The sequence below is a fragment of the Chaetura pelagica genome, unplaced genomic scaffold (genome assembly GCF_000747805.2).
Source record: "Chaetura pelagica isolate M959 unplaced genomic scaffold, ChaPel_1.0 scaffold20, whole genome shotgun sequence".
Classification (NCBI taxonomy): Eukaryota; Metazoa; Chordata; class Aves; order Apodiformes; family Apodidae; genus Chaetura; species Chaetura pelagica.
This window is the reverse complement of record NW_009951958.1, coordinates 5,486,207-5,498,806: the sequence shown is the minus strand read 5'-3', so window position 1 is coordinate 5,498,806 and position 12,600 is coordinate 5,486,207. Positions and strand designations below refer to the sequence as shown.

Here is a 12,600-nt window from a genome sequence, read left to right as displayed (position 1 = left end):
AAGGGGGGGAAATAATTTCCCAGATTGGCTGGGGGGGTGGGGAAGGGTGGAGGTGTTCTGCATCATTAGCTGTAACGCTGTCATCTTCTGTAGACAAACAGAAGGAAACTGTAAGTGCATGCCAAGGGGCAAGGCTGAGCAAGGAGGCAGGGCAGGTAGTGCAAGCAGGGCAGGCAGGCAGGGCAGAGGAGCTTCCCCTCTTGTGGCCGTCCGGAGCCACAGCAGGATAGTCACAGCTCCTTCCCCAGCCTGCCGTGCCATTTCCGTCTTTCAAACCAGACTGTATTTTAGCACTTACTGGGGACAAAGTGATGTTTTCTGTTTAAAACAGCCTTTACTACGATTCCTGGAGTCTCTCTCTGTCTATGGATCTTCCTGCCTGTTCTGAAGACTCCTATCTCTTTGTGCTTTTCCCATGTTTTAACAACTTTGTAAGTTGCTATTGATCGGCAAGGTTAGGATCTGGGCCCTCCTGTAACTGCTGGGTGCAACAACAATCTGTTGAGTGGACTTGTATTTGATCTGCTCTTTTCCAAAAGTTTCTGCTATGTTGCCAGGTACTACACACACTGAATTAATTCAGGGGGCTGAGACTATTGAACAGTTTTCACACTTCAAAAGTCATTATATGGTCACTGTAGGTAACTGTCTCATCTGGTACAGGAATGGGCTATTATCTACTGTCTGCGGGACAGTGATGGAGTGCTCAGTCCTCTGTGTTACTCCAAGTGCAGCAACCATTACTTCTGTTTCATACCACTCTTCTGATCTGTGGTCCATGCTGACGGTAGTGTCTGACTACCAATGTAGTGATCAAAGCAGCTCAGAGGGCCCAAATAAATGAGTCAGTCCCAAACCTGAAAGCTAATTGGCTCCCCAAAAGTAATAATCTCAAAGCAAAACTGCAAACTGTGCTGATGATGCTGGGAAAGGAGGAATTTTGTGCAGTGTGTCACTCATTTACATGAGCTCATTATTCAAAGACAAGCTGTTAGAAAACCTGGACAACTTTCACCATCATTTCTTTTTTTTTCTTTTCTTTTTTTTTTTCATAGTTTCTTTCCCTGTACTGCACATAAGATGGGACAAGAGTTCCAACCAGAAAGCATGAGACAAATCAGGAATACCAAGTACTTTTGCATAAAAGGCACTGCAACTTCAAAAATTGCATTGTATTTCCTCCTCTGGAAAGGGAAAGCATACTAAAAAGCAAACAGAGAATGACCTAATTCTGATCTCTTGATGAGAACAGAACAGAATAGTTCTACTCAAGGTTTTAAGAATTTTGTATTTTATCACTTTTGGCTGCAGTCAAGAAGTCCTGGTAGCAGACTGGGTGGATAAATGGAAAAACAACAAGAAAATATTGCAAAACTCTGTTTGAAAAAAAACACTTGTAATGTTGTCAGGCTCTTGTGAATACTTTCCACTTCCAGATTAAGCTTTAAGCATGTTATTAAATACTTTGTGGCATTGAGGATTCCATCCAAAAGAAGACAGTTACCAGAAGAAGGGAACAAGACAGTTAAGCTCTTGCAGATACAACAAGTAGCCCCTTGAGCATTGCCCTAAACTCCCTGGCTCTCCCCAGACATATCAAGCACCACTGCTTAGCCCTGTTACAAACATGCTTATCTTCAAATGTGTGCTGTGCAGGTATTGCTGTGCTGCTGTATTGATTAAACTCTGGCTTATCCTAAGTTGATCAAGGTCTTGAAGACCATTCTGTTAACTATCTGCCCATTTTCATGAGGTGTTCTTCATCTTGCTATTCATGATCATAACTTCTCTTCACCCAGGCCTCAGGAGCACCTAGCCCTGCCCCTCTGCTTTTGAACCTCAGGCGTATTTTTACTTGAAATAATCTCATGATCAAAAAGGCAGTTTTAAACTGAATGTTAGTGCGTGCCAGTGGAAAGAAATGTACTTAAAAAAATGTGTATGCTTGAATGCTCCTTGTTAGTTGTACAACACTGTGGGGATAAATTAACTAGTGCATGTACTATTGATCACAGCTGAAGGATTACACATCATGCAACCAGCACGATTTCTGAAGACCTCTGGTACCCTGATCAGATGCACCTCACAACAACAGTAAACCTGCTGGTTGCTAAAGCTAACACATTTTTATCCAAGGATACCTGCCAACAGCCTTCTTCCAACTTTACCACTGCTAGAAACATCTAAGAACTTACCTCTGTTTGCCTTTAGCATCCACAGAGGTTGAAGAAATCCTGTCGATCGGGGACCCAAATCCTGGGAAACTTCTTTTCTTTTTGGTCTCAGTCACCTCATTCTCCAGAGACACCAGCTCATCAAGAAGGAACAGTTTGGCTGCCAGGTTGGTGGCCGACTTCTCTTCACTGGCAACAGGATGTGCTCCCATGGCCAGAGCAGCAGAAGGCTCCAAAGGCTGCAGAAGAAAGGGGAGATGTTTGCTAGCCCCTCAAGTTCCAGAAAAACATTTGAACCAGTGTCACAGCAGCAGTCCTATAAATACATCACCCCTACAATACTAAACCTCGGCCAATGCTCTAAACCAAAGTTTCTTCTGTAAAATGAGGCCCTTTACCATCCACAGGAGTTTGCCATAAAAGGTTGGGAATGGGTTTTTTTTAATATAATTCAACTTGCCTTCATTATGTTTGCAAGAATTATCAAAATTTATTACTACACAAAGCCTGTTTTGGTAGGCCAGGCCAGTATCCCTATCTCACAGTGTGATTAGTATCACTTATAGCATGAGCTGAGTAATCTAATCCTCTTAAAATGCAGTCACTGTTACCAGACTCCAGTATCTATCCTGATATTTTTCAGAAAACTTATTTTAATTCTTTTAAATGAATGTTAATAAATACTATTGAAAAAAACAACTTTTCATACAAAGCTGACTAATTAATGAATTGCTATGCAAAAAAATACCCCAAGATGAACTTGCTGAAACCTGACATTTAAAGGATTTATGCAGTTAACACACTTTGGGGAGGAGGAAAGGAAAGAACAGTATGTTGACTTGACACAGAGTTGTAAATTTTAACTATGGCATTAGGCTTAATACCTTTTCAGAACCAAACTCTACTTCAAGGTCTACAAAAGCTTGGGGTCTATCAAGAGATAAATGAAACAAAAGTGAAATAATTGCTTTGCAACTAACAGAAAAATATAGGTCTAGGAAAGCAGGTGTCAAGCTCAAATAGTTTTTCTCTTCAGAAGAAATATTTGCTTTCTTGATCCACTTGATATTCATGGAATTAGATAAAAATAAAAAAAAACACCAACCTTTTATTTGCCTTGAAGCAGGTTTTCCTCTATCTTTAGAATTACACCACCATCTTTCTTAAGCAGACATAGTGGGTTTAGCACAAATGTAAAGGAAACCATCCGTGCATGACATGTAAGACGCTTGTATCTGCTGTGGCCCACACCACAGGTGTGGTGGTATTTCCCACCACTGATGGGTGGCATAACCAGTGATTAAGTGTGTACAACTGTGGTCTTAGTATAAGGAGGAGTACATGACCACAATGATCACACAATAATGTAGTGCTGTTAATACTTTTGCAATGCATCACATACTGTTCTGTGACTTGACATCCTACAAGGCTCAAGAGCACTGTGCAATCCTTTGTGTTCCCTTTCAGGGTTATAAAACTTTCATGGAGGTTTGCAACAAAAGTAGGCCTTTAAAAAAGACGGAACATTCTCCTCTGGTTAGTGGGGATAAATATCTACAATAACTCTTGAAACTAAGTCAAAAATAGCCTCTGCTCTTCAGTGCTTAGTGCAGTCGCACTTACTTTGTCTTAAAAAGGATATAATAGAATCGTAAAGTGACAGCTAAAATGGTAATCAGAAGTAAACAACAGTTTTCATAGGGAACCATGGAACAAAGTGAAACTGAGCAGATAAGCAGAGGTAGATGTGGGGTACAATTGAAGGTTTATAAACTTACAAGCAGCAAAGAGCTGAATAATAACTAATAATTATTTTTCCTCATGAAAAAGTGCTCATTAGTCTACTGAGTCAAGTCACCAGATGGTGAATTTAAAATAAATATAAAGAGTTACTTTTTAGACACAATACATAGATGAAGTGGAACACACTGCCAAAGAACATCATGGATGCCAAGATTTTAAACTGTTTCAAAGAGAAATTCAGGCCCATCAGCAGCTAAAACATGCCCTGGTCAAGTGCAATTCTCTAGATCAGGCAGTCTCTAAAGATGTTCTGTTCTTACATTTTTTTCGCAAAAAATCTGTCATTGGTAGAGACAGGATACCAGGTCTCTGCAACATCAGAACAGCAGCTGCTACATCTCTGATGTGAGGAGTTCCCCCAAGCCCTGTTTTCTACAACAAATATTATTTTGTATAGTCCGGACATATGCATTTGAAGACAGAGAACAAGGTAGGAGGACCCATCAGTATTCTTCAGTATGCATCTAACTTCCAAGCCGATCTTAAAAACTCATGTAAAGACCTCACAGCCAAGTGCTATTTTGATTGAACTTTTAGATCCTTGATTTCTTTATGGCACGAAACCATTGCATAAATACCTTTCCTGCCAAATCTGTTTTATGTCAAGATGAGATAAAAAAAAAAAAAAAAGAGAAAGCAGAAGACTTCTGTCTTTTCAGGTGCAACCCCTGTATATCGTACTAGATGAAACGTGAATCTGTTCTCCCATTTCATCTGCTACTTTCCTGCACAAGCTTAGGCGAGTTACTTTGCTCCTTCCCTCTCCTGGTGTCTTCTGGCACCTTTAATTTGCAACTTTTTTGCTAGTGGTCTTCTCTCAGGGATCTCCTTCTGGTTTCTGAAAGCTGCAGACTTCTCATATGATTATTTGTCTTTAAGAAGAATTAAACTTTCCTTTCAGTGTTAGAGGAGTTTGCTTCCTTGCCCATTCACATCCTTCCCTTCTTCACAGAGTACACTATGCAAAGTCACTGGGCAGTATTTTAGTACACAGGAATCCCACGGTATTTCAGGAGAAATTGCACAAGTCTGGCTAAGACTTCCTGCTGTCTGTCCTCCCAGAGCCATGCAATTCACATCACTCCTTTTACTGGGGAAGTTGTCCTGCTTCTGCTTTGCCCTTGCAGAGTCAAGACCAACCATTCACCTTCCAAGACCATTTGGAGACAGTGCTGTCTCCCACATGCTGTGGCCAAAAACAACCTGAGGAGGAGCATCGTTATGTGACAGCCACCAGAAACATTCACCTACCTCTGGAGCTGCCTCTGCAAGGAGCACTGAGCTAGTGTGCCACTGCAGCAGGGTGATCACAAGGGCCAAATGCACCACAACAAGCTGGAATTGCTGCATCTGTAAAGGAGAACAATCTGTTAATAGCTTCACAGCTGCATTCCTGGCACAACCTTGCTTCAAGACTTTTAAAAGTGAAAGCAGAGGGACATTCTGTTCCCATGGCTGTTAATGTTTTATCTTACAGAATCATTAAATCCATCAACCAGATAGCATCACTGAATGTGCTTCACCTTTGGGTGAAGACTCAGCTCCATTCCCTTTACCCTGTCATTCCTTTCTGCATAGGGGCTCAGGCCTTGCAGTGGCAGCAGTAATGAATGCAAACTTGTGCTAAAACCAGCTGAACTAGGCACTCACTTGTAAGCAGGAAGACTCCGGCTCATAGCCACCCAGGTTGACCCTGACCTGCCCCCATGCTGGGTAGGTGCCTAAAGCTGTCACAGAAATGACATAACCCCCCAGAAGCCTTTTGAAAGCAAGGCTACATTTCACCAGTCTCCAGAATAAGTTATTGTTATAGCCACAATTTCCAGGATCTTCTTGGGATCCTAGAATAAAGTTATCCAGCTTCCACTCCGGGGGTAAACTTACATGGGAATCCATCACTCAAGACTTGTTCTGACCACAGCTGCAGAACTGCAGATACTTGCAGAGCCTCTAAGTAACACAGGAAGCATTGAATTTTGGGAGGCTCATGAAGCTGTTCACTGCAGGGGTTTCTTTGGCCATGGGTTGAGGCTATGTTGTTTAAGTTCCTATTTAGATCTAGCTCTTAAAACCTGATGTGCTTCCAGCTCATTCAGGTAGGAATATTTCAGCTGATGTTAACAAGAATCAGCCTGGGGCCTCTAGTGCCAAAGGTATCTGCTAATTTGCTGATTACTCTGTCAACAGGTCCTGTCCCAGAGTATAATTCAAGCCTGATGGTGCCATTCTTTGCTGACTCTCTGCTTAGCAAAAGCAGAAAGAGAAAGGACACATAACTACATTTCTAAGATGTATTATTGTTGTTTTATCCCCTGCACAGAAAGTCTTCCATTATATCAGGAAAAGACAAGTTGTAAAAAATGTTTGGCTTCATACTTTTCCTCCACACCACAAAGGAGAAAAGCCACAAAAGTGTTTGAAAAGCAAATATATAACACTTGTAGTCTTGTTTCTTGAAACTCTGTTTATTGCTTGTAAATTTGACATGTGCTTCTGATATTTGGTTACCCCAGTATATAGATTTTTTTGGTTTTTACTTTGTCCACAAGGGATCAGGAGTGAGGAAGAAAGCTGCTGGCTACTCTGTAGGGGTGAAGCAGACTGAGTTCACTGGAATTTGAGGACAAAGACAAAGCATCAAGCCAGGTGGTACCACTGTTTCTCAGCCCAACAGCAAAAACCATTAAAGTCCGACAGGGGTCTGTTTGGGTGTTTTTAAAAGCTGTAAACCTCCACAATGTATATTTTTGTATGTGGGCATGTATTGAAATTTGAAGTAGTAGACTACAACCTTGACAGGTAACCACATCCTGATTATTTGGATACAGAGACATAAAAATAAATGACAAGGTTAAAAACACGTTTATTATGTTTAAAGGTCTGTGCTGGTATTCATTCAGCCCAAGGACCAAAGAGCTAAAAATAGCAACTGGTACACTAATAAAAATAAACATTAAAGCACCTGCAACACAAAAGACATTTGATTAACTGGTCAGAACTTGATGCCAGTGAAATTAGAAGCAGAGGAAATTGAAAGGACTTAAAGCTTGGCTCTAGTTCCCATGGAAATGAGTAACTAACAAGCAACATCAGTAGTTTAAACAGGAGCAAAAACTTAAGTCCAGCAAGATCTTGTTTTGCTGATTTTCATACAGAGTTGTGACCAAAGCAGGAAAAAGAAGCTTGGTCTAGTGGAGCAGGTTAGCTCTAGAAAAGCATTTACAAAACTAGGGATGAAATGAGGACTATGTAAACATCATTAAAATCCCATTGTCTTCTGCTAGTCTGGGACTTAACTTCTTCCCTTCACATTGTAGAGTCTTAGTTGTTAAAAGTAGCTGTTTCTTTTTCTCCTTGAGCTCATCTGTTGCAATTGTGTAAGCAGAGCCCTCCAGCCACATCATGCACTGTTCATTGCTTCACCTCATCCATGTTTTGCCTTGCCCCATGCCAAGAGAGACCTACAGTGGGGCTTGACAGAATTTGTTTCTGAAGGAGAACAACCAAAGCTCTGACAACCAGCCTGCTTCTTAAAAACCTTGAATTTCCAGCTTTCTTCTGAAAAAAAACTCTTCACCATGAATTTCAGGGATAGTTCAAGGGATTGGGGGTGTAACTCCATGGCTTTTGTATCTCAGGGTCTGGTGTTATCTGACATAAAATATGCTTTGCCCCTCACTACATATAATTGCAAGTCTGAAATTCAGACATATTTATATGGTTTAGTGATATTTTAGCTTGAAATGTGTCAAAAGTAAAATTCCTTTTATAATTATGTATCTTTGTTGCAGGTCCAATTTAAATAAAATTAAAGATAAAAGAGAACATTATTTTACCTTATCAAAGCAGGATAAACATTTATGACTTAGGAATCAGTGTAGAGCCATTTTCCAAGAAAACATCACAAGAAAGCAAAAACCCCCAAGAAACCAAACAGAAACTGTTAAGTCTCCAACATCAAACCGAAAGACTTATAAGATGTTTTGCTTTTAAAGGAAAAACAACAACAAAACCAAAATGACACCCTGAAGATAACTGGGCTGAACAAACCCCAGACAGCACGAGATTCATCACCAAGCTCCAAACCCATTGCTTGTCAAAAATGGTAACAGCTGTCATTGTTCTTACCCATTTGAACCATCATATTTCACATTACTGTGGAGATTACTCTGCAACTATAAATCACAAGAGCTTAATTTTTCTTGCTATCCTGTTAGCAAGAGAAACGAGGCAAGACATCATGTCCTGCACTGTAATCCTTCACTTCAGCTGCCACTATGTATTGATGACTCTGCTGTCCTTGTTGTTGAAACACCAGCATGGGACACAGTCAAGCTCACCTGCAAATGAGGACATTGCTCTTGCAAGGAGCACATTGTGGCTGAGCTCAAAAACCCATTGGGCTTTGTGCTGTGTGCTTCTGAGCTGACCTAATGCAGAGCCCAAGGACTGTCCCATAGGCACTGGGAAGCTCCAGTCCTTCTGCTATATGGGCACTGGGAGGGTACTAGTGTATGTCCATCACCTGTTAGCCATGAGGATCTCTCATACCATGTGGATTCCAACCAGCTGGGGGAAACCACAGCTGTTCCTGCAAGCCAGTTACTGATGGATTCTTTTTGCTCCTCCAATACCACAAAATAGAAAACTAACTGCTGCTACCTCTCTTCATCAAATGTACCACTGAGTCCTACCATTGGCCTTGCTAGCCTTGGACTGGACACCTGATGAGAATCTACCTTGGCTGAAAAAAAAAATAAAATATGATGGATTATTATCTTACTAAAAGAACAACTTCTAAATAGCTTGTGTGAAGCTCTGAGAATAAGTCTTCTCCTGGTAAAACAAATTTGCCCTACTTCTAGAAGTTATACAATTGATCATCTGAGGATATTCATTACCAAAAAGCCAAAAATATGCCCATACCATCAGTCCTAGTGATTCCAGCAACTCCTAAGGGACCTTGTACATCTCAAGTGAAATTTTCTAGTCAGGTAAATATCAAAGGGAGAAAAACCAAACAAATCTCACCTTCAGAAACCACAAAAGAAAAGCAAGCAGAGTCCAAAAGTGGATTAGAGTGGTGGTTTTGCTCTCATCCCATAGATGAGATGGATCACTCCTTACACACTGTTTTTCAAAAAGATACGGAAGCATTGGACCTTGTGGCAAAACAAAACGTAAGCAGACAGTGTCAAGCACTTTATCTTATTAATAATGTGTTTCCTGGGGTAGGTGTAGATTTTTTTAAAAATGTATATATTTTATTAGATATATGGTACAGACACTCCTGAATTCTACAATTTTAATTTTCTCAGTCTCCCAGCTATGCAGATAAATAGATGCCAGTTGGTTTAGTGTGGTGTAACCAGAGAGACCTTATAATTAATGAACTTATGCAAGAATCTTAAGATCAGTGATTTTGAAAAAATGTCTAGGTATTTCTGTGTCCCAAATGAAACATTTTATCTGACAGTATTTCAATGCCAAGGATGATTCACTTTCTGAAAATGAAGCTCCTGAAAGTTTTTTTAAGAAGGCATTTCTAATTAGTCATTCCTTTTCAAAGGCTTCATTGCAATAACTGCTTTCACTGTAACAGTATGATTTCCAGTGTTTGGTCCTAACATGTCTTCATATCACCATGACAGTCACCTTTGCCTGTGTTTTAACCAAAGTACCTATGACAAATGCTGACTCAGCTATGACAGCTGCACACCTGGTCAGAGGATACTCAAGTGCAACATTTGTGGGAGCAGCACAGGAATCACTTTGCTCATGTGAAGAAAGGTTGAAAATGTGGCACTCTGCTTCCCACAGAGTATGGGAACTGCACAAATGAACACAGCCCTGCTGGGATGCATTTGTAGAACAGACACAAGCATGAATCAGGAAAAAAAAACAACAAACTGTCACAGGTTGACAGACACTTGTGGAAGACCAGTCAGTCATGGTCTTCATCTCTTCATTTGGATAAAGAGAATGAAACCAAATGGCCATGCAGAACAAATGAGGACTATTTTCCTTACAGTGGGCAGGAAGGAGACAAGTTGGACACCTTGCAAATCTGACTACACTGTGTAATAAATCCATTTTTAGCAACAGATTTTAGAAATTTTAAACCCCAAACTCACTTCAATGCCATAGGGTACCATGAAGCAGAAGACACAAATAGAAATCATAAAGCCCACCTAGAAGCCTAGGGACTATTAAATAAGAAGTATGCTCTGAAGTAGTAAAAAAAATACCTCTTAGTAGGAAGAATCAATTTCTACCTTTCCTAAGTAAGAGTGAGCTACAGTGTTCTTGGTATGCACAATGGAAAATGAGACAATATTAGACTACTCTTCATTGCTAACAAGCTCTCAAGCCCACACTATTAATTTATGTGCTGACTGAATATGCCAACTTTCATTAATATTTCTAACAACTTTGCATGCCCCTTTCTTCCCTCATCTTTTGCATGAGAACTAAAACTGTTCATTGTTAGAGTGCCATCTTCAGCATGTGAAGTAAAAATAAGAAACCTTTCTGTCTATAAAGAAAAATTAAAAACAATCAAGATATATATTGTGTTTTTCTACAGTCAGAAAAATAATCTCCTTTCCTAACAGCAGTGGAGTGGTAAGTGGAAGTTCTTAATACTTGATATGAAGAGTATATTAACAGAATATGTTATCAACACAAAGACATAGGCCATTCAAAGTGCAGTAAAAATATTCTTCAAGATGTGCTTTCAAGATAAGCTCTTAAGGACAAGAATAGCATTGGAATGTCTTAACAAGAGAATCAAACACTGATGCTGATGTACTGGATAAACACTTGTAAATACTCTGAGCAAGGTTATGAATTGAAGAAGAAAAGTCAATTGCTTGGTGAAAATGCACTGCAAATAGAAATTAGAGAGCAATCTGTTTCTCTGGGTTGAGAAGGAAAGCTGCAAGACTTGCAGTCTATTTCAGGGTCAATCAAGAGAGTTCTTACAATTGTTGTATAATTCAAGTTTTTAATCTGTCATATAAGAGGCCCAGAGAAGTATATTTGTCATTCATTCCAAGAGTGAAAATGAAACCCTAATCTGCTGAAATCAGTGTGGCAGGTATTTCTGAATACTGCAGAACTCCTGCTCCAGACAAATATATTTTGCAGTTTTCCCATCATTTGCACCATAGATTTTCTTGGTGGATTATTATTTTTTTTTTGGGGGGGGTGGGGGTTGGTGTTTTTGCCTGTTATTCCTCATGATATTCAAAGTACTTTAGAGGAAAAGTAGGTTGAGCTGTATTTTGAATACAGGTGAGCAGAGATAGATAAATGTCCTAATTTGCCCCAGGCTTCCTGAGTGAACAAGTGGGCAGCGGCACAAAATGTCCCTGCAATTCCTCAGCTTTCAGCTCTGCACTCCCCAGGAGAGGACAGTTGTTCCAAACTGAAAAGTCAAGTAAGAAAAGCTAAAGGCACTGTCTACTTGTGCTTTAAAAATTAGTGGATTTGAACTTTACTGTAGCCTCTGGACATCTAAACCCAAGGCTATTCACATGTATTTACTTGTATAGCTCCAGTCTGGGAGGTAAAAAAGAAACAGTGAAATAGTTTTGAACTCAGAATAGAGAAAATACAATGACTATCAACAAATCAGAGTCTGCTTCCATTTACAATGGCACAAAGCTGAAGTAATCAGATCACTAGATAATGATAATTACTCTGTTAGTGTAGGAATGTTATTGCAGGGTTATTCTATTATTGCAAAAATGTGGCAGAGTCTGGATCAACATTCATCTAATATAGGCTATAGTAAAACCTTTATGCAGATCCATAAATAAAATAAAAATCTTTTCCCTAACCAGTTTATCATGTGTTTTACAATATATTACATGCAGCAAACTTGTCTACCACATATGTTCTTTAATAATGCTAAGGAATTACTCTGTCCTGTCTCTTCAGCTTATTTTAAGAAGTAATATGCTTTTGACAATAACACCTGGAGTAAAATCCATAACAATATAAACAGCAGTTTACTGCAAAGCACTACAAAAACATGACAGTAACGAGTCACTGCTGCAAAATGCACTGACACATCTTGTTTAAATACCGGCTGATTAACTGAGGGAAATAAGTTTCCACTGAATATTATTAGTTCAGTTTTAGTGCCAAAAATACTAAGCGATAAACATCTCATTATTTTAATCTCAAACTGGAAAAAGAAGCTGTGCTTTTCCCATCAGACATGGGCACGTGCATACCTTGTGCATGCCTGTTAAGACAAAAAAATATGAGAAAAAAAAAAAAACAGAAGAAAGTAAAGAAGGGAAGAAAGCTTCTGTAAACAGAGAAGACACAAAACAACCCCAGCCCAGCTCTGTCCTTACTTATCTTACCTTGCATTGGATACAAGCAATTCCAACCTTAATGGTCCTGCTATGTTCTTCCCCCTAAGTTATCCCTAATGTTCAGCTTTCTTTCAGAGTTTTTATAGTCTCTGCTGTAGGCTACAAACTCCAATCCCTGCCTTTGCTTTCTCTTACATCATTTCTAAAGATTTTCCACTGATCCTTGCCCTAAACCTTTCTCTGTCTTGCACTCTCACACACATAACTTGCCTCACATTTGTTATATTTATTGC

The 12,600-nt window shown here is 39.6% G+C and overlaps 1 protein-coding gene across 1 annotated transcript in view; it reads right to left on the bottom strand.

Annotated features, from left to right (window-relative positions):
• The window catches only part of OSTN (osteocrin), a 14,941-nt gene extending 2,548 nt beyond the window's left edge, over positions 1-12,393 (bottom strand). Inside the window, exons 1-3 of the mRNA XM_009999932.1 lie at positions 12,356-12,393; positions 5,229-5,327; positions 2,196-2,413 (exon numbers count right to left, since the gene is read on the bottom strand). Coding sequence (XP_009998234.1) covers positions 2,196-2,413; positions 5,229-5,327 — 317 coding nt within the window. The 5' untranslated portion in view covers positions 12,356-12,393. The remainder of the gene's footprint in view (positions 1-2,195; positions 2,414-5,228; positions 5,328-12,355) is intronic.
• Between the last annotated feature and the right edge of the window lie 207 nt (positions 12,394-12,600).